This window comes from Solanum pennellii, chromosome 1, assembly GCF_001406875.1.
Source record: "Solanum pennellii chromosome 1, SPENNV200".
NCBI lineage: Eukaryota > Viridiplantae > Streptophyta > Magnoliopsida > Solanales > Solanaceae > Solanum > Solanum pennellii.
In genome coordinates this window covers 98,901,769-98,928,653 of record NC_028637.1, presented here as the reverse complement: position 1 = coordinate 98,928,653, position 26,885 = coordinate 98,901,769, and the positions used below count along the sequence as shown (strand labels likewise).

Here is a 26,885-nt window from a genome sequence, read left to right as displayed (position 1 = left end):
CTTAAGCAAAATTTTTTTTAATAATATAATAATTTTTTTTAAAATATTTATATAAGCATCTTCTTTTAATTATTCAATCGAAGCATTTACAAAGGTTCTAATATGCTATCAATTTTGAGAGAAAAAACTCATTTACGTTATTTATTTATAAAAATTTGGTTCATATATATCATTTTTGTTTGAGTAAAAGACTCATTCGTGCCTTTATTTATTAAGTGAAATAACATAGATAAACCAAAATTTTTAATGAATGAAATAGCAAAATCATTGATTACAAAGCTATGTTTAAACAAAAAGGTTAATTGGGAATTTGAGATAGGATACAGGTTAATATGTGATGAAATGATACACTTTACTCCTGGTAAATAGTGACTAATAAATATTAGTTAATTTTAATTTAAAATTTGATTACTTGAAAAATTAAAGGTTTAAATTATACATCGAATTTTGAGAAGAGATTTATTTATGTTTTTATTAAAAGTTTGGCTCATCTACGTCATTTCTGTTTGAAAAAATGTTCATTCATGTTGTTATTTGTCAACTGAAATGATATAAATGAATCAAACTTTTAAGTGATGGGATGACAAAATCATCTATTATGTGACTCTTGTCATGATTCATCATTGGAGCGGTAGTATCTCCGGTGGAGGCACTGGCAACCGATATGGCCACCTCACTGGCAATGGAGGGAGAAGACTTAGAGTCTTCATCTCTTTCCACGTCCATGTCAACCTCATAATCGAGGTTGTCAGTGTTGTAGGAGAAAAACTAGAATCCTAATCACCATCCACAATGATGACAATCTCGATTATGATGTAGATATAGACGTGAAGGGTGATGACAACTCTAACTCTTCACTCTCCATTGTCGATAAGGTGACCACAGCGGTCGCCGGTGTCTCCACCGGAATTTTGCAGCTCTAATGATGAATTATGGCAAGGGTCCTCGAATTGATGATTTACCATTCCATTCGTTAAAAGTTATAGATGAGCCAAACTTTTAACAAAAAGGCATGATTAAGTCTTGTATCAAAATTTAATAATATATTTAACCCTTTTTTTTCAAGTTAAATTTTTAATTAAAATTAACTAGAGTAATATTTATTAGTCGATGAACAAAGTATGTTTTCATCACATATTAACTTCTATTTATCTCAATTAGGCAACCCCTTTGTTTATAAAATATTTATTCTTAAACTAAGTCAACGTACCCTTTTAATTATGAGTGAAAAGTGAAGTAGGTGAGAGGAGACCTTTAAAAAAAAAATGCTCACCGGGCACCGGCTTAGTAGGGAACCCGGTAAATGCTACCGGCTACAACGCGCCGATCTAGTGAATCATTGTACCAAATTAAGTCTTTCACGAAACTAACCTCAAATTATTAACCAATAGCTTGTGACCATCTGTCTTTACTATTGTGACCATGTGTCTTTACTTTCGGCCTAACCTCTTGCGCCGCACTCTGTTTACTACTTTTACCTTAGCCCACTGAACCTAGAGCCCCACACCCTTCTAAAATCTCCTCCCCTCTTCATCAGAAAAAAAGAAAAGAAAAAAACATTGTTCTTTCCACCATGGATTCTGTACCAAATCGTCATCACCAGGCATCCTATGACAACCTCGATTACGAGGTTGATATGGATGTGGAAGGCGATGAGGATTCCACCTCTTCCCCCTCCATCGCCGGTGAGGTGACCATAGCGGTCGCCGGCGTGTCCACAGGAGATTCCGGAGCTGGAATGATGAATCCGGGCAAACGCCCAAGGATTGACGACTTCGCCATTCCGGTCGTTCTGCCCGGAGCGGTAAAGAAGCCATCGGCTGGTTTTGACGAGTCTCGGAAGCTTTTCCAGAGGCTTTGGACGGATGAAGACGAGATTGAGCTGTTGCGTGGATTTTTGGACTACACCACCCAGCGGGGCTTGAACACGTCTTCCCCGCAGCACCATTACGACACGACTGCTTTTTATGAGCAGATCAAGACGAAATTTCAGCTGGATTTTAACAAAAACCAGCTTGTGGAGAAACTCCGCCGACTGAAGAAGAAGTACAGGACTGTGGTGAGCAAGATGGGATCTGGGAAGGATTTTGTTTTTAAAAGTGCTCATGATCAGGTAACTTTCGACATTTCTAACAGGATCTGGAGTACTGGAGGTTCTTATGCCCGTAGTAGCCCTGGAGGAGGCTCTGTTGGTTTCTCCGCCCCACCGCTAGAAGATGGGGGTGTTGGATTGGGATTGGAGGAGGATTTGGATGTTAACCCTAACCCTAATCCTGATTCAATTGTGCTTTATCATAGCCCTAAGTTTAACCTTAACTCTAACCCTAATGGAATTGCCATCAAAACCCCAAGATCACATAAAAGGTCCCCAATACCTTTAGAAGCTGTTAAAGTTGAGCATCAGCCTTTTCAGCCACCTGGGATTCGCATTAATGTGCAAATGCCGGCCACAAACTCCAACCCGGTAGCAGCTGCCCCTGCTGCACCACCAGTGTCTGGAGTTGCTGCACCACAGGTGTCTGGAGTTGCTACACCACCTGTTGGTGGAACTGCTGCACCTTTGGTGGCTGGAGTTGCTGCACCAGCTCCCACCACAGGGGCTGCTTCTGTGCCTAACCTTATTGAGGAAACAGTGAGGAACTGTGTGTCACCTATTTTCAAGGAGCTGTTGAACAATGTGGCCAATTTGAATGGGTCTGCTAGAGGGTTTGGCTTTGGCTTTGGAGGAATTGGGATGAGTCCGATGGGGCTGGGGATGAGTCCAATGGGGCTGGGGTTTGGGGGAGGCGCAATGAGCATGGAAATGATGAGGGATGAGAAATGGAGGAAGCAGCAGATGCTGGAGCTGGAGGTGTATTCGAAGAGATTGGAACTTGTTCAGGATCAGGTGAAAGCACAATTGGAGGAGCTGAGATCAATGGGAAGTAACAATTGAAAATGTTGCTTTTCTAATGTATACAACTTATTGAAATAATTCTAGTTGATAATTTTACCCCAGGATGTTAATGACAGTGGATGGTTTAGGTAATGTAGTAGCTTTTGGTTGCTAAATAATGACTTCTAATATTAGTTTTCAGTCAGCTGCCTGTTTGCAGACTTCGTTGCAATATAGATGTTTCGTCTATTTTGTAAATAGAAATGGAAATGATAGAAAGACCAAAATGTTGGGTTAGTGTCAGTTCTTCTTGTCTCTGATTTAAATCCCTGCTGCTTACTCTTTTTCTTTTTAACGATTGCTAAAAGTGGAGTGCAGCAATCTTTATGTCTCTGCTGTAGCTTGTGCCTGATTCTGCAGAATCTATTGCTTCATAGTCTAGCGTTGTAAATTTTGGATCCGCTAGACAACGCTTCAGTTTTCTTGAGAAACGTTAGGTACTACTTAGCGAGCGAATTGATGTGGTATAGATTTATGGATGGAATCAAATTTGCAGTATTTACGAGCAAAGGTATTTGGTTATTGGGAAAATAATCAATATACTTCTAATGTCGAATCAGGATCAATTAGGATAGAATTGGGTTGAACTCTTCTTTGGTATCAAGGTAATAGCTATGAATAGTTATCGACTTTCACAAGCTGGTTTTTGTTAAAATCCAGCTGAAATTTGGTCTTGATCTGCTCATAAAAAGCAGTCGTGTCGTAATGGTGCTGCGGGGAAGACGTGTTCAAGCCCCGCTGGGTGGTGTAGTCCAAAAATCCACGCAACAGCTCAATTTCGTCTTCATCCGTCCAAAGCCTCTGGAAAAGCTTGCGAGACTCGTCAAAACCAGCAGATGACTTTTTGCCACTTCGGGCAGAATGTCCGGGATGACAAAGTCGTCAATTAGTTAAATGCTTTCTAAAAGAAAGCTAATACAAGATAAACGATATGGATAAAAAAGGAACAATTTACACCAGGATTTCACTGATAAACTATATCAACTTGCCATATTTAAAGTAGTTTAATGAAGTGACTATATTCTAGTTAATTAATATTAATTAACACAAGTCTTGATTTGATGTTAAAGAAGTCATCCCGCATGTCCTACGTTTGTGTTTGTTTTTTTTTTACTTTCTTTTTGTATATAAAAAAGGCAGTGAAAATGATACTTATATGGTTTTTGCAGGAACAATATTTGCCTAAAACCTCCTGTTTACTGATAATCAAAGAAGAATCATAAAATGCGATAGAATTAACTGATATCCCTCCCCATGTTAAGTTCAACAGATAGATACAATTTCAGAAAATGTGTCTTAGAAATATTATGTATAATTCAGAGAAAAACATTAATTAGTTTATTAACATCAGGATCAGTAATGAGATGAGATAGCAGTAGTTTTTCTTCTTCTCTCAATAAAGGGAGAACTTTTCTTTGGTCTTCTCAAATACTTGCTCGGCTATTAGGGCTCCTTTACCATCAGCCTTCTGGATCTCTAACTGAGCTTTCTGATAGAATCCAGTACCTCTGAGAGCGTCTGCAATGAAATCGTCAAACCCAATGGCAATTGCAGCTTCAGCTTTGGCTCCATATACCAACCTCTGTGCAAACAACATAAGGTAGAAGCGTCAGCGTTGTTGAAACGACAAGGAGACACTTCAGTTCGAAAGAGCAAAATTATGGTAAAAAGAATCTTATGGCATGAATGTATACCTTGATGCGTGATAGATGGATAGCACCAAAGCACATTGGACAGGGCTCACAAGAAGCATATATCTCACAATCTGCAAGCTCAATTCGATTGAGCTTCTTACATGCCTGAAGACGTGTTAAGACCGATGAACAAGAAAGCAGGGCATCAGAAAAATGCTTTTACCACAAAACTTGCAGTTCAATAAAATAGACAAGGGGAATTATGCATATATCACATGACAAGGTAATACTTAACTATCCTTTCTTTGTCTACTAATGCATTTTTCATGATTGACCCTCACAACTCTGAACTACTTCATTAGTTCATCAGGTATCTTATTCTAACCTCAATAATTTCCCGTTAGTTAATTAGAGAAATCTAATGCATCATATGATTGCATTTATTTTTCAATCTATGCATCTCTAAAGGTATAACATGAAAACTTCTTGACATCATTCCTCTGCTTGCTAAGTGGAGATGTCCAATCGATTTATCATATATTTGCTACTTACAGCGGCCACTATTTTAATTTTTGACAGGAAACTTGTCTAATGGAGAGAGCATCATAAAAGGACAGCAAACTTAAGAAAACAAAACAAAGCTCATGAGAAGTAGCAAATCCCAGCATAAAAAGGCATCCCCGCTTTCATTGCTCACACTTCAAATAAACACCAGCAGGGAAGTTCTCAAGTCATTCAGAACTGAACAGGTAAACTGACAAAAATTTCACATAACTGGGTCCAGAATTTCATTAGAAGGTATCGAATATGCTTGAAGAAAGAAAAGTAGTAACGGAGAGGATATCTCAAACCAAAGTCATTTCACAGTTCCATTATATGTGTTCATACCCAGCACTCATGCCAAAGGTAACCATTGGAGAAGTCTGGGCTCTATAAACCTGTCACTATACTTGTATTCATTTTCTTCTCCTAATTTTTTCCACGAGTTGCTATTTAAACCTGATGTATCCAACCAAGATACACATAGGAGCAAAATAATGAGTAGCCATGGGCTTTAATAGTTGTTTAGTTGAGGTGTGTGCAAGCTTCCCTGCACACCATCATTATCTAAACAACAAACAAAAACTTTAGCTGCTATAAAGCCACAACATATCCCCTCCACAACCTCCAACCGAAAGACAAAAAATATCTGAATGGAGGAGAAGGGTTAGGTAGGTTGACAAACAGCATAAAGATATCCTCATGGCAGTGAATTCATTGTTATGCCCGGCTAGAGAGGAATTATTTTAGAGGATTCATATAGTCAACCCCGGCTTTGTTTGGTATTAAGTAGCAGTTGATTAATTGAATGCTCCTATATCTATGTGAGAGCTGGCCAATCCAAAGTAGCCAATCACTTTGCTCACTTCATACTACAATACTTAATTCTCACTCTCCTAACATCCTAGACTGAGTGGTAGACCTACCGTGCAATAGTAATGTCTAACAACGGTTATTGGTGAGGAAATTGCTCTTTTGACTGTAATTCTGTTGTCCAGTAATCTCCGGCATCAAAATAGCAAACAAGTTCCTTGGACCTTTTACCTCCTTCAACCAATGGGTTAAGAAGTGATTTCTCTGAACAAACATACAGTTCAAGGAGGAGAAAAAGAGCTGCAGAAACTTGAGAAGATCAAATTCTGAACATGCATTACAGAAATGATGTGCGGGGAATACAATATAATCCCTCTGTCACAACTTAATATCCTACATTCTGTTTTAGTTTATCCAGGTATTGTGTCTGCTTTCTCAAAAGGGTCTCTGATAGCTTTCTCCATTCACCAACCTCTCTTCCAGTATTTAACAGTCAAAGAGTACCATAAGACCCAAGTGTTTCAAGAGATTTGACTTTTTTTTCTTTACCATTGGTCTCCACTTCTATCTAAATACAATAGAATTGTGTCCCAATTAATTTTTTATCATATACAAGGGAGGGGGATTACAAGGTGGGGAATCGAACCCCCAACCAACGAGGTGAACTTTAGGCAACAACCTGGTCTACTAGGAATCCCGTCTAATCAGTTTGATTATAAAAATTTGGGACGGAGATATAATAGTTTGTTGCAGTGCTGAATGGTAAGCTACAGAAGCATAACCATTACAAGCTAGTTGTTGAATTCCTAAATGTAACAAGAATTTACAGCTAAACACATGTCTGTTAAATATTTTCTGCACGTTAGAAAGATAAAGCTTGGATATAATGTCATGTTATAGCAATAAAGATTGAGGAATAAAAATTCTTCAATGAGAGAAGATATTGACTGACAGCTAAAACACGTCTGTTAAATAAATTCTTCACTGTAGGGAGATAAACCTTGAATGGACTCAATGTCATATTGTAGCAATACAGAATGAGGATCAGAAAAGAGTTGGGCATATAAAGAGCATAACCCAACGATGTGTCCTAGTGGTCAATTAAGTGTGTTGAAACCATGAGATCTCCGGCTCAAAATCCAGGGGAGGCAAATCACTAGATGGTTTCTTCCCAGTCCAAGCCTTGGTGGACAAACTTATTCAGTAATTGTGTTGGTGTGAGGTAGCAGATACCTTGTGAAATTAGTTGAAGTGGGTACAAGATGGCCCAAATACCAGAGTCTATATTGCTTGGATCCACAATAATATCGACATGTGTGTCTCATCCTCCAAAAGTAGTGCATTTTTGGAGGATCTGACACGGGTGCCAGCAATATTTTTGGAGATTCTGAACAATATAGACCATGTGTATCACAAAAACAAAGAGCACAATACTTGTCGTGCCAGTCTTACAGAATAGTCTGATATGACACAGGGTCACAACATTGGCTCGAGCTAATTCTACATGCCCAAGGATAACAAGGTCATACGGTTCCAGAAAATGGAAACAGTGATCAGCATCATCAGACAATTGAACATGAAGAATGGATTGGAAAAACAACTCAAAATGAAAAATGACAGTAGTCAACACCAACAACATGATGCAGCCAGCATATTATTGCAAGCGGATCATCCACTGAATCCACAAGAATCTCAAAGTGCATAACAAATCACGGAGAAGGAACACTAACCTCTCTTACTGCCGTAACCTCTGCATGAGCTGTGGGGTCAGTATGCTTCAAAACCATGTTGTGGCAGCTAACAACTACTTCATCATTGCAAACAACAACTGCACCAAATGGGCCTCCATCTCCACATTCTACACCTTTGTAAGCTTCTTCGACTGCTTGTGTCAAGAATTTGTGGTCTCTGTCCCGTACAGCTGATGAAATCCCCGAGGACAAAGAGAAGTTAAACATTTATTCAATTTTTTCTTTAAAACTTTTTTAACATTTATTCAAATATACATTGCGGATGAAAAAATTATATCAGAAAGAAATCAAATAAAGAAAATGCAAAGGACCATCTAGCAACATATATGTCCATCTTGATTTCAAGTAAAATAGATAAAGAGAGTGCAAAAGAAAAAAGAGACAGTTGACTGGATGCAAACAATATTTTAGATGCAGAAAGGTATAGAGAATGAAGACATATCTTAACAGCATATAATTAGAATAAAATTCTTTCAACGCATGTAATGAATTAATACTAACAAACAAGTTTCATACTAATACAATGTGTAAGGCATTGAGATCAAAGACTATATACAAATTGTGGAATTTCAGATTACCTTCTTGGTGACCAGCAAATGCAGAGGCTACTGAGATAGTTCCGTCCTTAGCTTCAACAACTGCTCAATGAAGACAAGAAGTTAAGAAAAAAAATAAAACAACTTGATAGTTTTTTTTTAAAAAAAAAACTGAAAAAATTCCATGTGCTAAATACCACAATAAGACTGCAGCCATATGGAGGTCTAACACTTCTCCACATTTTGACAAAATAACAACAACAACATGCCCAGTGTAGTCCAACAAAATGAGGTCTGTGAGAGTAGTGCATACGCATACCTAACCTTTACCACGCATACCTAACCTTTACCTCTAACTCAGTCCAACACAGTGGGCTCTGTGGAGGGTAGTGTGCATGCATACCTAACCTTTACCTCTAACTTAGAACCTATGGACAAAATAAAAAAGACTAATCATGCTGCCAACCTTTACCTCTAACTTAGAACCTTTACACAAAATAAAAAAGACTAATCATGCTGTCGTAGAGCTCATAAACATGCTACACTACTCAATAAAAAAGACTAATCATGCTGCCGTAGAGCTCATAAACATGCTACACTACTCAGTAAAGCACTAGCAACGCGCCATTGCAGGCTAAAAGTAGGAAACAATACGACTTGATAGCGAAGCAAGTTCAGATCAAAATACACCATGATCCCACATAATCAGGAAGTCGAACATTATGAATTCTGTACCTATGTCAGGCACGATCAAAACAAAACGAACAGATCGCAATTCATAATTCAACTGATCCTAAATCCCAACTATAAAACGGTGAACTCTAATTCAGTCAACCCACAGAACCCCCGAAACCAGATCATACCCAGATACCAACAACCAAACCCCATTAACAAAAATACATTGAAGATCCAAGATTAACCCACAAAACTCAATAACACATACACTGGTGTTAAAACAAAAAAAGAACCCCATATTAATCAAAATTCTACCCAGAAAAAGCAACCAAAAAACCATCATCACACACTTTAGAATATTCCAAAGAAAGATATAAATACCATAAATATCACTTACCATTTGCTTCTTCCATAGTGAATCGAATTTCAGACTCAAAGAACAGCAATTTGGGCAAAATGGATACTCTTTGAAAAAGGGGCAAAAAATGGGTTAGTTGTTGGGGAATGGAAGAAGGAGAGTTGTATATATATACACACACAATGATGAATGAATGTATACAGATAGGATTAAACGTGTAAACTTGGAAAGTCAAAAACGAACCACGTATTATATTTTATATATTCTGTGACGTATCGATCAATTTGGTAAAAAGTCATAACGTTTTAAATTTAAATATTACAAAACCTAAATTTTATTAATTTTATCTTTCGAGATTTTATTTATCTTTATTTTATAAATAAAAATTATTTTTTAAAAATTAATTAAGATATATAAAAATTAAATCGAACTAAAATTTTTTAGAGAAGACGCAAGAAGGATGTCTTTAATTGGATTGTCCCTTAAAAAGCGGTGGATGTGACCAAAATATTTTTGGACTCTTTTATTCGGAGTTAGTTACGTGGGTAACATGCAATTCTTACTTGTTGTCTCTTCTGTTATTTTTTTTCTTTTTTCTTTTGTTATTTATAATTTATAAAATATATTTGAGTTAAACTAATTTAAAATCATATGTTAAAAGATAAAGTATTCTGGTGGTTGTTCTTTTGTTATTTTTTATGTGAATTTATCTATTTGTTTTTTGGTTGATTCCTAAAAGAGTCACTCTTTTTTTTCTCTATATTAAAATATGTTTTTAACTTATAATATTTATCAAAGATTATAAAATTTAAAAATATTATCTATCATTTAAAAATATTTTTTTATATTTTAAATTTTATGCTCGATCAAACAAAAACATTATGGATATTAATTTATTTTTGGAAAAGGATCAATATAAATGGACAAAAAATTGAGGAGAAAAATGAAGCAATTTTGAATAGGTATATGTTCAAATTTGGACATAAAATAAAGAGTAGGTCTATGTACAAATTTGGACATAAACTAAAATGAGGGATGGATACAACAAAATTACACGTATTAACAAGATTGTCAAGTAGAGAAACAAGAGAAGAAAAGAGAGTTGTCAATAACTTAACCTATACAAAAAAAAAAAAATTAAAAAAAATAAAATTATATATATATATATACATATATATATATTCACTCAATTCAACTAATTAAGTTAATTTTTATGCTGTAACTTTACTTTTCTAGCGATTCAGTTTTACAAAGAACGTGTTATTATTTAATGTCTTTTTAAGTGATAATAGTTACACTTATGAAGTGGGAAAAGACGATAAGACTGAACATAAAATAATAGGTAAAGATAGAATTCCAACAATGCTGGCTGCTTCATCCATGTGAATGGTTTTCTTAAAAATAAATTAACAACCCACTAGGCTGTGTTCCAATCAATTTTTCACATTTCAATTAATTTAATTTATGAGATACTTATCGCCACCTGCCAAGAATAGCATCATTATTATACAAGGATCAAAGAAAAATGATTCCCAAGATTAGATACCATCTATATTAGTCCATGTGGAATCTTCTAACTGAGTAATTACTACAATGTTAAAGTGTTACAAAGTTAGGTAGCACCTACATATGTTAAATTTGGGCTTAATACATAGCTAGCTAGCCCTTGATATTTAATTTAAATACTCAAAAATTAAGCTTCTTTGAACACCTAATGAATTCAATTAAACACTCTCCATTATGTTTTCAGTCATCAAAAATAAACAAATTCATCACATAACACATCTACTCCTCTAGTTATACACATCTACCATAAGTAAAAAATATATTGTGTTTACCGACTTCTTGAGACAAATGCTTATGATTAAAGAATGACCTATTTTATATAATTATCTCAACCATATAATAGACAAATATCAAAATTAATTAAAATTGAACGAAAAGTATCTAACTAAAACACTTCATTAGCAGTTGGAGTGCACAATTACAAATAAAATATCATGATACATTTTAAGAACAGATTATATATCAGGCCTAAAATTTACGAGGAAATTTTTTACAAAAATAGTAAAACAAAGTAATCTCTTAAATTCTTTATCTATGATTTAACAAGTCCAGAGGATATTTATATTTGAATTGGACAGCGCATGTGTTGTAATTATGTTGGGACTGCTGCTACTAGCTACTTATTTATAGCCCACGATTACAAATGAATAACATTTCAAAACCAAAATATTCCAATTCGAACAAGAAGTCCTATAGTATACTTAATGGCCCACATATAGCTTTCATATATCTATCAAAGAATATGAAAAAGAGGTAGCATTCACACTATATTCCAACCCTAATATTTCTGGTAAAGGATACAAATAATTTCTAATGCATTATTAGTTATACTACTATAACTGCATAATGCCTGAGCCACACCGTACTCGCCACCCCTACCGGAGAAGCAACCTTCTGAAAATTAGGGACTGAAACAAGACGGTAGAACTGAAATATCTTTTAACACTTTTAAAGTTGATCAAAACAAACTTCCAATGCAGATAAGAACTCTACTAGAATAACAGTAACAGGTAATACTAACTAATGACGATTCTCTTCCATAAGACATTCCTAAGGGAAAACAAAACTGAATTGCCCCAAAGTCAGACAAAATCAACAGTAAGTTATGGCTCACACAATGCCAAAAGAAAAATACGAAGGTCACCCAAAGAATCCCAAAATGAGATTTTTGTCTGCACAAGACTCATTTCTTCTTAGCATCACCAGCCTTGGTCTGCATAAAATAAAAATAACAAACCAACTTGGTGAAAAACACAACAATACAGACATAGAGAAAAAGAAACTAAAACAGTAATGATGACGCACCTTCTTTACACCGCGGACCTTCTTGGCTCTGTTCTTTCTTTCCTTCATTTGTTTCCTAGACTTCTCAACCTTAGTGTCAAGCCCATTCTACAATACAAAAGCATTGAACTAATTATGATAACCCAAGTAGCTAAGGTGTAGCAGCAAGGACTTGCACTAACATGCAAGAGCATAAAATTCTGAGCACGTTAGAAGGCTGTAGAAACTACATTCCTCTTTTATTAGAAAAAAGGGACATGCACCCAGTTACATGAAATAAACACAGTAGACTATCCAAGGTAGAGAAAAACTTAGTAAACCAAATCTGCTTTCTTGTTCAGTTTTCCACTAGTTGGACATAACATTGATGTAGTTCTCTTCAGATCATTTATCCCTATTGACTTGCCATAAAACTATCTGTTTGGTTTCAGTAAATGAATGATTTCAACATCATATTTAATTTACATGGAAGCAACTTAATTACTTAAACTTCAAACCAAAATTGAACTCAACAAAATAACAGTACGATTTGATATTGCCAGTGATTTAGAAAGTTCGCTTTTACTACTTTTGCAGTGTGTCCAGAGAAAAAGATAATGTGCAGACAATTTCAAAAAAATTGAAGTAAAGTGCAACAATCAATCAAGAAATAGAAGTTAAAATGGTCATTGTACATGGACAAGCTCAGAGTGGATCCTTCGGTTAGTGAAGTCATAAGTCTATTATGTTCAGTAAACTCATTTAAGAGTTGTATACATTCTAAGAAAATCATTATATAACCTTTAGAAGATAGTTACTTTACCCCTAAACCTCTCGTACAAGTCGACTAGATTCCTTACCGTTGTCTCAAACAAACAATTTCAAGCTTCAACTATAACAAACCAGAATTCATACGTCTATCATGTACACTAAACTCATTTAAGTGATGTATACATTAGAGGAAAAACACAAGGAGCCACAAAAATATCTTTCTTTTAGGAATTCATCAACAAAATTAAAGCAGACATGAAATGAACATACTACGGAGCAGCCAATCTCAGGCATACAAAATCTAAAGGCTAAAAGTTTAAGAGAAAAACTTACCCTGATGAGCCTATACTTTGGCTCATACTTCTTGGCATTCTCAACGGAATCATAAATCAAACCAAATCCTGTTGATTTCCCACCTCCAAAATGTGTGCGAAACTTGAAAACAAAAATAGCATTGGCGTCCTTGACCTCATACATCCTAGCCAACTTCTCCTTCAGCTCAGCCTTCATAGAGAGAATAAACATTAATTAGCCACATTCCAACAGATCCTCCCCATCACGAAACTAAAAGAAAACACACAAGAAACATCATCAAAATCAAATGCATACCTTTGAGACATTGGCTCTTCCAGGATGAAGTACATCAATAATCTGCAAAGAAGCATTTATCATCATCACATTTAATCCATTCCATAAGAAGTAGCAATACTAACTACTACATCGCCTCGATCCAAAACTAGCTAGGTCAGCATAAATATTCACAATCAATAACTCTATAGTTCCATCTATCGAATTCGTTTATCCAACATTTCCAGTAAAAAAAAATTTTGCGGTTTCTCAACATTTTCTAACATAATACAAATCACGATTCACGACCCAGTGCAAGCGTACCAAATTGACCAAACTATTAATCATGGATTATTTATAGCAGTGCTCTATCTTAAATTTGATGATTAGCTCATCGATTCCAAAGTAAACAAATGCAAGATTATATATTTACTAGTTAAGACCTAATATCGGATCTTAAAGGGGATTGGACTAAAAAACATGATAAATTAGTAGATAATCGGGAAAAAAAATGGGCAAGGCTTACGAATTGCTTCCTGGCGAGAAGCCTGTTGGTCATGAACTTGCGGGTACGAATAGTGACTGCCTTGTCCGCCATGGCTAGCTGTCTCTTGAAGCAAAGAGTGAGGCAGGAAAAAGGCACTCACAGAGGCAGTAGCGAAATATGCAGCGAGAGAGGAAGAAGATGATCTAAAACCCTAGATTATATATATAGTATAATAAATAACCCTAATTTCGTTATTGGGCGTCATGGTCCGGGTCGACTTTTACGGGTCTTCAATCTAATTTTTATTTCGAAATCATTCACTAATTTTGATTGTATAATTTTTATAAATTATTAATTAATTTATTTTCGTTAAACACTTCATTAGAAATATGATTCTTTTTATAAAATTAATTATGTAAATATATCTTTTAAAAGAATTTCAAATTATTTTTATCAATACTAAAATTAGATGTGACATAATCAAACTACTGAATAAACAAGTGGCCAATTTATCTTTTTAAGTTTGAAAAAATTGAGTATAACTTTATTATATATTATTAAAAAATTGGTATTCAACTTAATCTAATAAAAAACTCTTCCCGTTTAATGATCATTCAACATTTTTTTTTTCGAAGAATTTGATATATCATCTTTTCTAATTATCATTTTTGATTAAAAGTATTTTAAAAAATAAGATTTTTTAAAAATTTATAAAATATTAGTAAAACACAAACAAAAAAGATACAATTTGCATCCTAACTTAATCGAGGTAAATAAAATCATATCGCCTGTGTGATATCTCTTTATCTTTTCTAAATATCATCTCTGATTGAAAGTATTTCAAAAAATAAAATTTTTCAAAAATTTATAAAACATTAGTAAAACACAATAAAAAAAGATACAATTTGCATCCTAACTTAATTGAGGTAAATAAAATCATGTCGCCTATATGATATCTCCTTATAAAAGTGAAAAAAAATATTTTACGCCATTATCTTTGAGTTATTTTTATAAAAAATATAAATAAATTAAGACCTTAATAAAAGAAATAGTAAATATAAATCTCAATAATTTTCTTGAACATTAAAATATATAATTGTAACAATTCAATTGATATGTACAAAATGAAATATTTCAAAAATATATCATTAGTTCAAATTATATTTGAGTAAAACTTATTTATAAATTACTATATGAATTATGGTATAACATCGTAATAAAAAGATTATTACATTCTTAATTACAGTAAGATTAAGCCCAAAATGAGCCAAATTGGTCGCACCGGATGTGAATTTGCAATCCGTAGTGTAAAACTGAAAACGACCGTCCATCGCAAGAAGATGAGGTTCTCTCGTTCCCAACCCCAAACACGTCTCTCTTTAACTCACCATTCTTTCTTCATTGGTCCACCTTCAGATTTCCTCCTTATGGTTACCATTCCACACTTCTCTTTCAACCCACAATAATATCTCCCAACAACACAAATCTTCTCTTAGTTTAACCTTCCTTGCTATTCAAAACAATTGCCACCCCCCTTTTTGAGAGCTCAATCATGGCTGCTGCACCCTTCTTGCTTGAATCAAACCTTAAATGGAACCCTTTGTTGTATACTCCAAACACAATACAGTATACCCGTTTAATCCATTATCAAAAGCTTACACCTTCTAAATTCTACAAAACCTCTAAGCTGACCGTCAAATGTTTCAGCAAGAATCATAAAAATGTCTGCTTTAATGATGGGAATGGGTTGGAAGTGAAGAATAAAGAAAACCCATTTGAGATAGTTGTCAAAAGTGTCATGAAAGCTCTCAAAGCGTTGCAGAAGCCAGCTGTAGCGGCTGTATTGGTGGGGTTGTTGTTGATGTATGATCCGAATTCAGCATTGGCTGCTTCTGGTGGGAGGATAGGTGGCAAGTCCTTCTCGTCGTCGCGGAGTTCGGCTCCGTCCAGGGGGTATTCTATGAGGACAGCAGAGCCTAGTTTTTCGTATTCAGCTCCGTATTATGCGCCCTCCCCTTTTGGGTTTAGTGGGGGTGGTGTTTATGTAGGTCCAGCTGTTGGTTTTGGGTCCAGTGCATTTCTGGTTATGATGGGTTTTGCTGCGTTTATTATGGTTTCTGGGTTTCTATCTGATCGGTCTGAGGGCAGTGTGCTTACTGCTACTGGAAAAACTAGTGTGCTCAAGCTACAGGTAATCTACTGATACATAAGGCCTTGTTAATTTTTTGATTAATAGTAGTGGATATTGTCAAAAACCGCGAATCAAGTGTAGCAGTGTCAGGTATAAATTATTGTACTAGCCACATAGGTTACTTTGAGGTTTGCTTTGTTTGGTTGGTTATAGCTTAAGTGAGCTGATTAATTATTCTTGCCAAGTTTAGTGGTCAAAGTTGTTTGCTTTAGTTCTTGACATTTGGCCTATCGGTCAGTTTACTTGTCTGTGCAATGACTTCATTCATCAAAGAAGTTGGATTGAGATAGTGAAGTTGTTTTGAGCTTAAGGTTGCTCTGGAATTCTATGGAGAAATTCAGGAATTAGCAATTAGCCGAGGAATTCTGCATTGCGCAGGTTATTGGTTACGCTATTAATGGTATAATGTTATAGCCAATGAAGTTAAAAAATGTATATCTGCAATTGTTGCTAGTATGCTGGCCTTTACCAAATTTGAAGACTTCAACATGTGTTAAGACCCCTCTCATTCCTATTCTCTCAGATATCAGTTTCAGATGGAATAAAGTAAATCCACAGCCCATAGGGATGTGGATGTATCATCTCTGCTTGGACATGATTTTGGTGCTCCTAATGTTTGATAAATCTGCATGGACTTCAATATAAATCTGGTTGTTTCCCTTGTTTGAAAATATTGTGATTAATTTAACTACGGAAATCTGTTCTAAATTCTGTGAAGTTCAATAGAAGTGTTTGCATCATCTATCTCATATTTTGCATGCTTTTTGTAGTATAGCTAGAGATGTTTTGGTGTTTATATAGGACCTGCAATTCTCAAATTATCTTAACAGCAGGCTTATTTTCTGAAATGCTTCTAAGTTGGTGTGTAAGATAGATTGTCCATCACCACTCTCTGATAGAATTCCTAGAATTTGCTCGTGCATGCTGTATCCTGTTGGCCATAAGTCCTCTTAGTATTGAACCCCTTATAATTTTGATTCCTTTTTCTCTTCATTCCAATTGATAAGTGGATGTAATTTGAAAGTTGTATCTGATATCATAAACATAGGGATCACTCTGTCTGATTTTTGTATTCTAATAAATAGTACTGCTGATGGTCACCTCTATGACTAAAAGTGCCGACTATCTATGTAAAAAAGTTCTTTGTAGCCCTTCATGTTTTTTTGGGCAGTCATGCTATCTATTGTATTTGTTGCTTGCTAAATTTCTTCCTTCCACTCGTGGCTGTTGTTGATGCACTAAATATCAAGCTGTACATAAGCCATTCCTTGAAATTGTGCATTCTGAAACTGATCGTGAATCTGTTGACCATCATCTTTACTTCCAATTGCTACAATTTCCTCAATTAAGTTGAGTCGTTTGAATTCCCTCCTCTCCTTTCCCTTCTACTGGTAGAGGAAAAAAATCAAACTATGAGAAAGCAAAATTTAGATGTTGAACACTTGAATTTCAGTAATGGACTGAAAGAAAAAACTGCAAACAAGGATGACTTTTTCACAGATAGTACAAAAATTTGAGTTTCAAGAAGTGATATCATGAAAGATCTGCATTCTGACCTGATTCAGTGTACCTACAGTTTACTTTGCCCAGCCATTACTTATGATAACTTTGGTACTATTGATTCAGTGTGCATCACTCTTGTAATAGTGCTCTGTTTTTTCCATTTTTAGAAATTTTGTTTGCCTTGCATTTGCGTTGTGCTTACAATTTCTTTTCTACTGTTTCACTGCCTTTTTTCCCATCTCTCTAAAGGTTGGGTTGTTGGGATTGGGTAGATCACTTCAAAAGGATCTCAACCGGATTGCTGAAGTGGCAGATACATCCACACCAGAGGGTTTAAGCTTTGTCTTGACAGGTAAAGATAGTTTTGTGGTGATCTACTAGACTATAGCATGTGCGCAAATATTGGAGTGATGAGTAATTTGCATCTTCATGCTAGCAACATTATAAAATTTCTTATTGTTGAAGAAAGTTATTACTGTTACTTCTGTTCAAAGACTCTCTGTTTGTATCCTTTATGTGTGCTACTTCCACCTTCTATCTCTTGTAAATTACTTCTAGTCCAACTATCTCACAGTTCGTATTTTAGAACACTTATCTTGGGGATATATATATGGACCAAGCATTGACATCTGAAGTATTTGTATGTATGCAACTAACCCTTCTAGTTTCACCTCAACTTCATTCTTTTAGGCGGATTTAACTCTCAGTTTATGTGTTTTATCTTTCTTTTCCTTATACTCGAACCCAGAGTCATGGGAAACTCCTTTGTGTCCCTCCACGGTTCTCTCATACCTCTGACGGCTTTTTCTCACATATCCTTTATACCATTTTCTTCAGCCCTTTTTTTTCTTGTTAACAATGAAAAAGTCCTTTTGTTCCTTGTTTAATTGGCCTAAGCCTACTTATCTAAAGACTGAAAATTTGCACATGGTTTTCTACTGTTGCTCTGTGTGGAATTATTTGTTCTTACATTGATTGATTTAGGATTGTTTTTGTTGCAGAGACGACATTAGCTTTGCTTCGACACCCTGGTTATTGCATTTCAGCTTATTCATCTGTGAGTGAATGCAATTCTTTTATGTGCTTTCTGATGTCTGGTTATGTATTGTTAAACTGTGGTAGTGGCAAAATAATGAACCTTTGTCCTTTTTTACCCAGATCATCATCCAAAATTTGCAATAGCATTAATTTTCTTTGTTCTCTCATTTTTGCTCTTGATTTGATTGAGTCAGACATGGATTTATGATATTTTACTTCTTAAACCAGCTAAAATCCATGAGACTTTTTAAAGTGAAGTTTAGGACCTCTGTTTGACTTCAGTTTGCCTTTTCACTTCTATACTCTCTCCATTTTAAAAAATGAATGAGTGGAATCTTTGTACAAGGGTCAAGTTATAGGCCTCAGTTTTGATAACAATTCTTAATTTTTGGAAAATAAAAAATTCTATAAAGAAATTATATCACAAATACGGAAAAGTTTAAAATTAAAAAAAGGTTTGACTCCTGATATAGTAATGGTGTCATGCATTCTGCTATGTGCTACCAAGTCCAATAAAGCCTTGGTATATTGTTGTGGGGCTCAAAATTTGATAAAGAAAAACGAGATTTGTGCACCCTCTTGTTTCTTAATGGATACTTTTTACTGGGCTCTTTCTGTCACCTAGTCCTTCTCTCCTTTCTGTGGAAGACACTAAAAACCTCATACTCATTTAACTGCTAAAAGCCATGTTCATGTCCTTAATTTGCATGAGGAGGTAATTTCAACGTACAAATGTCAAAATCCTTTCAGCTATATATTAGTCCAAACCAGAAGTAAAATCAGCAAAGAATATCCAGGTCACAACACTTAATGAGTGAAAAATGAGCTTTAGCCTGTTAATGTGCTCATTGTGCCATTATTATTTTCTTTACTTTGTTTCTGATGATATAACTACTTTTTCTGGTTCAAACAGAAATAAAATAATTGACTTTGATCCGAAGGTAAAAAGGCAAGGACCTTATATGTAAACTTCCATAACACCATACTTGGTGTTCATTAAAACTGAAGTGAAAACTTGATCTTTATGAAGTTCAACCTTTTATTTTATTTTTAAGTGAGCCACTGAATATAATAGCTTCCTTTGGGCCTTATTGCCTTAATTTTATAAAAAGTAATTATCATATGTTTTCTCCTGATGGAGCAGGGTTTTACCCTGTGTGCACCCAAAGGGTAGCGGTTGCGGGTTTCCCTTTCATATAAAACGGAAAAGATGTTTTCTCCTGATGAACTTTGTACTCTAAGAAACATCTTTTAAGTCTCAGGATTCTAGATGAACTAAAAAACTAAATGAGTTAGAAGTGTGGTATAGTTGGCTAGGTAGAATAAAGTTCCTTACTCTGTTAGTCTCTGGACAGATAATTTCAGTAGTCAACTCAAAATTTGGGAGAAACTATGATATTGTGAAAGTCTGAAAGAGCTCCTAATTTTATCTACATCCATTGATTCTATCAGAAGTCAATTTGTATCCATCTCTTGCATCTTTGTGAAATCTTGTCGTCATAATTGGGTCCTTCTAGTTTCATCATATTGGTGCTTTGTTTCTTCAGAGAATCCTTCTGCTGTATACAATTGTGATATATTTAGTAGAATTCGCGGTACTTAAATCCTCTCTTTTCTGGTTGCAATTTTTTCTTTGTTGCATACCTAGTGAAAAAGAATCATAATCCTTATATGAAGTAGTTTTCATCAGCACTTCCTTAATGCTGTTTTTTTGCTATACATCAATAAAATACTTACTTAANGTTGCATACCTAGTGAAAAAGAATCATAATCCTTATATGAAATAGTTTTCATCAGCACTTCCTTAATGCTGTTTTTTTGCTATACATCAATAAAATACTTACTTAACCGGCAAAAAGAATCCTTATATGAAATAGCTTTTATAACGCAGCATGACTTTGTCTTTACAGTGCTTCATCTTAATTTTACATCATAAATGATTGTTGCTGTAAATTTGGGGAATATTGGTAACAGTAAGTTGCTGTTTCGTTCATGATCTATATTTTTTGGGCCAAACACCATATATCAGGAGAGTTTTCAGTCTGTTATTATTTTTTTTTTTGGCTGTTGTGTTTTGTTGTTTTGTCTTTCTCCACTATTGCATTTTCACACCAATGCATATCAGGGAAGTCTTTCAAATTTTGTCATCCTGCTGAGTATATTGTTGCGTGTCGTGCAGGTTGATGTCAAGAGGAGCATGGAGGAAGGCGAAAATCGATTCAATCAACTTTCCATTGAGGAACGTGGTAAATTTGATGAAGAGACGCTTGTGAATGTGAACAACATTAGAAGGAAAAGCTCGACGAGCCAGAGGGCAACTGGATTTAGCAATGAATACATAGTGGTAAGGATGACCTTGCATAGCACTTTTTTATTTTAAATTTTAGGCTATTTTTAGGCCGAATTGTAGGAACGTGAAGGCCTGCTTTGATTTTTGAGGCTCCCTTAGTTCCATTAAGGAAAGCTTTAATTAGTGTGGAACCTTATCCCTAAAAAATGCCTTTCTGAATGTTGGGAGGTCTTATATTAGTGTGTTGTTGGTATTAGTAAGTCTATAGGCTAAGTTTCAAGAGCCCCACAACACCCTCCCTGAGCCCCCCATATGGTAGATTGCCACTCAAATAAGTCAGATAGTAAAAAGGTGTGTTATAAGATCTTCTGTATAGGCATTTCTGAATTGTACAGGGGTATAGATCTTTAGCCTTATCTATTGTGATCTCTTTGTTCCTTTGATATGGCTGGTTCTTTTACTCTTCCAGTCTTCATCATCAGTGCATGTACACTTTCCAATTTATCTTGTTAGATGTTGCATGAAGATTATACTCATTTCTTTGCTTGGTGAGAACTTTTTTAAGAGATTAGATTAGACATTCTGAGTGAGTGCAGCCTGGGACTCTCCTCACTGATGTTCATCATTATCACCCTTTGTTAATTCTGTGTGGACATAGCTTGTGGGGATACCATTTATGTGATGTTTGGCTATTGACACATAGTGCAAAGGTTCTTCCATTTCAACTGCTGAAAGGATTTTCTCTTATACTTGATTTTTGCTGCTGACCGGTGTAAAAGATCTCATTGGTTTGCAGGTCATTGGAAAATAATGATGTAACTAATAAGGAGAACATTCAATGTGAATGAATTATGTCATTGATTTAATAAAAACTATGTAGACGTATCTTTGTTTTCAATTTAGGGCTTAGTGATTTGTTAAGATGGACTTTGTTGACGACGGCCCTCATCGGAAGAAAATTCTGAGAGCTCTGCATTTGATATGAAAAACAAATGTCTATCTTCTGATATATTCTAGAGCATGTATACTTGCAACATATATATTGTTCTATTCTTTTTTTTTTTGACGACAAGGGAAACCCGCAGCCGCTACCCTTTTGGGTGCGCATAGGGTAAAGCCCGCCCCTATGCAATAGCTCGCAAACCACATAGGAGAGGTAACCCGCACTAGGCAAGCCTGGTGCGACGAGCTCGATCCAGAAGGCAAACCCCTTGCTTTCGCTGGCAAGGGGTTTCGAACTTGAGACCTCCAACATGGAAGTCCCAAGCTCAAACCACTGGATCACCCCGAAGGGTATATTGTTCGATTCTTTAGTTGATGTTTTAGTTTTTGTGTCGTTACCATTTTCTTTGGGAATCAATTTTCGCCATTGGATTTATACTTTACACACTAATGGTCCATCCTTTGCACGATACTCATTTTAGTGTTCTTATGTGCAATTTCAGGTTACAATCTTGGTTGCTGCTGAAGGTGCTTATAAATTTCCTACTATTAACGGAAGTGGAGACTTGAAAGAAGCATTGCAAAAGATTGCGTCTATTCCTTCCAGTAGAACACTGGTAAGTGAACGAAATGGTCATCCAGAAGCAAGAAGTTTTATGCTACTTCTAGTATCTAATCTATGACATTTACTTTGTTGCAGGCAGTCGAGATTTTATGGACTCCACAGAACGAAAACGACACATTATCAGAACGACAACTTCTTGAGGATTACCCTCTCTTGCGACCTCTGTAAGAAATCTTGGATTTCCTGCTTCTTTTTTGCTTTCTTAAAGATTATACAAGCTCCTATCAACCCCTTTTTGTTATCTCCGTGTATATATATAACTCATAGAGCATCGACAATCCTTGTATAAGAATGAGGGTAAATCGTCGTAATTGTAGTAGTCAAATTGTGTATATAAAATGCCTTGATTTTCTCTTTAAGTTCCTCAGTATCAAAAGAAAAAAGAGAAGGGAATATAATATCTCCTTTGAATATTTACAAAGTGATAATTGATATAGTCACTCTGGAGCTGCAATTGATCAACATAAACCTTTTTTTTTTTGGGGGTAATTATTTATGGAAGAAGATGTGTTTTGTATAATATAATATTTTTAAGATGTCTCATCCTAGTTGTGGATTTGCTAGGTAACATGAGATGGGTCATATTTGAAATGGGATTCTTCAAATCAAAATAATATTAGAGATTTACTGCTTCGGTCCGGTTTTCAATTTATATGATGTAGTTTAACTGAGAACGGAGATTAAGAAATATGGAAAAACATTACATTGTTCCAGAATTAGTCTTAATGTCTCATCGGTGCATGGATAAACACAATAAGCATCCACAGATTTTGATTTAGAGTTTTGAATATGAAAGAAATCTTTGATTGAAATTGCTTTTAATTTAATGGACTTTTATTTGGTATGAGTTTAAATTACTTGGGCACTAATATGAGTACGGGATATCAAATGAAAAATAACTACTGATTTTTGTTAACAAAAAGCTATTGTGAAGTGTTGAAAGCTTTATTACTAAAAATATTTGTCAATCTTCTATTAAGAATTTAACTTTACATCAATTGCCGATTAAATACAAATTCCAAAACTTAATTTTAAGAATCACCAAACTCTTTCTTCAAATTTTAAATCTACACGGATAATGCTAAATGGCCAGAAAATTTGGCCAAAAGGTAGAAATTATTAATTATATCAAATATTATTATAGAAATGTAGAAACATTGAAATGAAATAAACTAAAAACAAAAACAAAAACAAACATCTGAATATTGTAAATATGAACTTTCTAGGGTTTTCACCAATATTTCTATATGTGATAACTTCATCTATGATTTGAATTTTGCTTCAACCTTCACATTTTAATTATGAGGACGAAGCTCCATTTTCCATTTCATTCAAACGATTCTGCATGTTAAAAATAATAGTATCCATCCAAGCTTCAAACTTGGTTACTTCAGGTTCATTAAGCTGCTCAATCGACTCCCACCAACCTCTCTTTCTAGCTTTAATCACTTCATCATATGATTTCTTTGTAGCAATTGCAATGTCTTCTATGATATCAAGTTCATCAAGCCTGCTTGTGAGTTCCTTCACTTTTACTCGGTTACCAGTCGTGATCAGAATATCACTTTCACTGAACTCCATATCAGGATTCTGAAAACGAGAAACAACGGCATTAACATTTGGATGAAAAAATGAGTAAGGATTACCTTTAGGAGAAAAATATATCATTCCAATGTCCACATCACATTCAAAAACGAGATCGCTAGCTTTTTTATACAAACTCAAACGGCGCTTTGAGAAGCTAGCATATAAATCATCTAGTTTTTCTATTTTTTTCATTGGTATCTTTTGACGTCCTTTACTCTTCTTATTCTCCATGACTAACTTTATAAACAAAATAGTTAAAAAAAATTATTGATGAACTCTTTTATGAGAAATGATATACTTGAAGGGAGAGTCACAACTATTTATATACATAAAAAAAATCGTTGCATTTATTATCTTTCCAAATATTATATGGGAAGGTGATCTTTTCATCATAGTAAAAATAGGGAACACAATTAATTTTATGCTTAATATAGCACACAAAAATCTAGACTAATTTTAAGTTAAATTAGTAAATAAAATAAAACAAAGACTTTTAAGGTATATAATTAAATAAAATAAAATTTACACTGTTAAGTTAAATCAATTAATAAAATGAAATCTGTACGTTTAAGTTAAAATGAATTCTAACCTTTTAAGGTAAATCAATAATTAAAATGAAATCTAAACTTTTAAGGTAATCATTAAATATTTTACTATATTTATAAAACTTATCAAGTTAGGACGAGCAAAAATAAAATATAATTTGAAGGAACACAAAATCCATACCAAAAAAATTCAAATCTTATAGATTAATGTTTGGGTTTTTATTTTATTTTCATATCTAAGATTTCTCTTGATTATATAACAGCATAATGAAGGATAAATATTTCGATTTAATACAAAACTTCAACATGTGTTGTTATACTTTCAGAATATATGATCCACATTTTAGTTTAAGAAGAATAATTGAATGATATTATTTTTGTACATTGCAAATGTTTAAAATATTTTATACTTATTGAGTATTTTGTATGTATTTTTTCCTAAGTAGGTATAGAGTTTAATATTTTTAAAATAGACATCTTTAACTTGTTTTCTTTAACTGTTTGAGCACACTGCATAATTATTCTCTTTTTTTTTTTGTCAAAAAAATTAAAAAAAAATAGTATCTTGTATATTACTTTTTGAATTCTAATTCTAAATGATTCATATGTCCTATTTATTAGTGGAGTATTTTCATCTCTGGTATTATTATAGAGCGTGAGTAATTTTTCTAGATAGTCATTTATGTTTGAAAAATTACTAAAAATATAACTTATATTTGTTTTAGGATTACAATATCACTCAATTTTATCTATTTTTCGCAAAATATACTTAACACAAAAAATACATTATCTCTTTTCTACCAGGATGCCATGTTTAATTTATAAGTAATATTTTTTTAATGTTAAATGACAGCTTGTTTAATGTACTATAAGAGAGCATTAATCAATTCTTTATAAAAATCTACTTACTTCAATTTTATAGCGAAAATCTTTAAAGTGTGTTTTGTTTACAAGTATTTATCGTTATATCCATATAAAAATTTAGTCTTACGGTCGAGGAAAAAATTAAACTAGTTCCTTGAAGCCGATGAAGAAGACAATAAATTTTAGTTGGATATTTAGAGATAAACTAGATATTAAGAACATTAATTTTTACACAAACTATAAACATATGTTGCTTGTTCACGGTAAAAATCAAAGGTTTCTTGTTCATAGTAAAAAAAAAAAAGGTCTTACACAAACTATAAACATTTGTTCAAAGCTTAGGCACATTCAAACAATAGAAATATATGATTAAAGACAAGCAAGCAAAAAACCCCTAAATTTTAAGAAAATTACTCCATTATCATGTTAAGTATTCAAATTATTTCACAATTTACACTTCAAAAATAAAAGAGTCAGAAGAAACTTGAATTTTACCTTGTGGCGATTTCTTTGGTTGGCATCAAAGGTATACAATGACTTAGGAGATAATTCCATATGCAAATTCGTTAATTTATTTCTTGAAGAACCGGAGGAAGCCACATATTTTTTGGAAGAATAAGAGGAACTCATATTACAATTTCTTATGTAATTTTATTTTTACTGGGCATAATATATGGATTGTCTAAAACAAATTTTAAATAAATGAGAATAATGTGACATGACATCCTAGTAGGAGAGAGATAATTTATTTTCTGTGTCAAGTATATTGAAGAAAATAGACAACGTTAAGTGATATTATAGTCCTAAAACAAACATAAGTGATATTTCGAGTAATTTTCCATACGTAGATGACTATTTAAGGAAATTACACCGATGATATTATTGAATAAGGTGTATCTGTTAATTATTATTTTAGATGTTTTGATAGTCCAATTCATTAGTGGAGTACAAGAATTATACTAAATAAAGTGTATTAGTAATATTAAAATTATTTATGTTAATTTCTTATTCATTATTTTGACTTGGTGCATTAATAACAATTCTGTCTTTAATTACGTTTATCACGTACTAGTTGCCCTTATATTGCTAATATTATAGTTTGTTATGTATTAATTTCTATCACATAAAAGATTAAATAATATTATAACTAATACTCTCTCTATCTTATCTTAGTTGATCATTTTTTATTTTATACGGTGTTTAAAAAATTATAAATAAAAAAATAATTTTAATAATTCATCTCTTAAAAAAATTAACTATTGAAAATTTTACAAACAAATGTGAACACTTTCAAAAAGAATAATTGCAAAAGTAATATAGTAAAATTTTAACTAATATTTTTTTGGTATAGTAAGATGATCAACTAATATGAAATAATTATTTTTAATATAATGATCAATTAAT

The 26,885-nt window shown here is 33.8% G+C and overlaps 5 protein-coding genes across 5 annotated transcripts; 2 read left to right on the top strand and 3 right to left on the bottom strand.

Annotated features, from left to right (window-relative positions):
* Window positions 1-1,460: 1,460 nt before the first annotated feature.
* On the top strand, window positions 1,461-3,178 carry LOC107008172 (probable transcription factor At5g28040). The gene has a single exon (XM_015207101.2). It carries the CDS (start codon window positions 1,574-1,576, stop codon window positions 2,933-2,935), a length of 1,362 nt encoding a protein of 453 aa, XP_015062587.1. The 5' UTR covers window positions 1,461-1,573; the 3' UTR covers window positions 2,936-3,178.
* Window positions 3,179-4,135: 957 nt separating this feature from the next.
* Window positions 4,136-9,439, bottom strand: LOC107031269 (guanosine deaminase). The gene is made up of 5 exons (XM_015232580.2): window positions 9,282-9,439; window positions 8,252-8,311; window positions 7,653-7,843; window positions 4,630-4,734; window positions 4,136-4,517 (listed from the first exon to the last, which is right to left on the bottom strand). Exons 1-5 carry the CDS (start codon window positions 9,295-9,297, stop codon window positions 4,329-4,331), a joined length of 561 nt encoding a protein of 186 aa, XP_015088066.1. The 5' UTR covers window positions 9,298-9,439; the 3' UTR covers window positions 4,136-4,328.
* Window positions 9,440-11,711: 2,272 nt separating this feature from the next.
* On the bottom strand, window positions 11,712-14,115 carry LOC107031262 (40S ribosomal protein S24-1). The gene is made up of 5 exons (XM_015232568.2): window positions 13,936-14,115; window positions 13,452-13,493; window positions 13,176-13,346; window positions 12,114-12,200; window positions 11,712-12,021 (listed from the first exon to the last, which is right to left on the bottom strand). The coding sequence occupies exons 1-5, from the start codon at window positions 14,005-14,007 to the stop codon at window positions 11,992-11,994; spliced, it is 402 nt and encodes a 133-aa protein (XP_015088054.1). The 5' UTR covers window positions 14,008-14,115; the 3' UTR covers window positions 11,712-11,991.
* Window positions 14,116-15,214: 1,099 nt separating this feature from the next.
* On the top strand, window positions 15,215-22,902 carry LOC107031251. Its single transcript, XM_015232557.2, has 6 exons — window positions 15,215-16,087; window positions 17,840-17,942; window positions 18,592-18,647; window positions 20,808-20,972; window positions 22,364-22,477; window positions 22,561-22,902. Exons 1-6 carry the CDS (start codon window positions 15,449-15,451, stop codon window positions 22,651-22,653), a joined length of 1,170 nt encoding a protein of 389 aa, XP_015088043.1. The 5' UTR covers window positions 15,215-15,448; the 3' UTR covers window positions 22,654-22,902.
* Window positions 22,903-23,033: 131 nt separating this feature from the next.
* LOC107025385 lies at window positions 23,034-26,172 on the bottom strand. The gene is made up of 2 exons (XM_027916919.1): window positions 25,977-26,172; window positions 23,034-24,075 (listed from the first exon to the last, which is right to left on the bottom strand). Exons 1-2 carry the CDS (start codon window positions 26,109-26,111, stop codon window positions 23,785-23,787), a joined length of 426 nt encoding a protein of 141 aa, XP_027772720.1. The 5' UTR covers window positions 26,112-26,172; the 3' UTR covers window positions 23,034-23,784.
* Window positions 26,173-26,885: the final 713 nt, after the last annotated feature.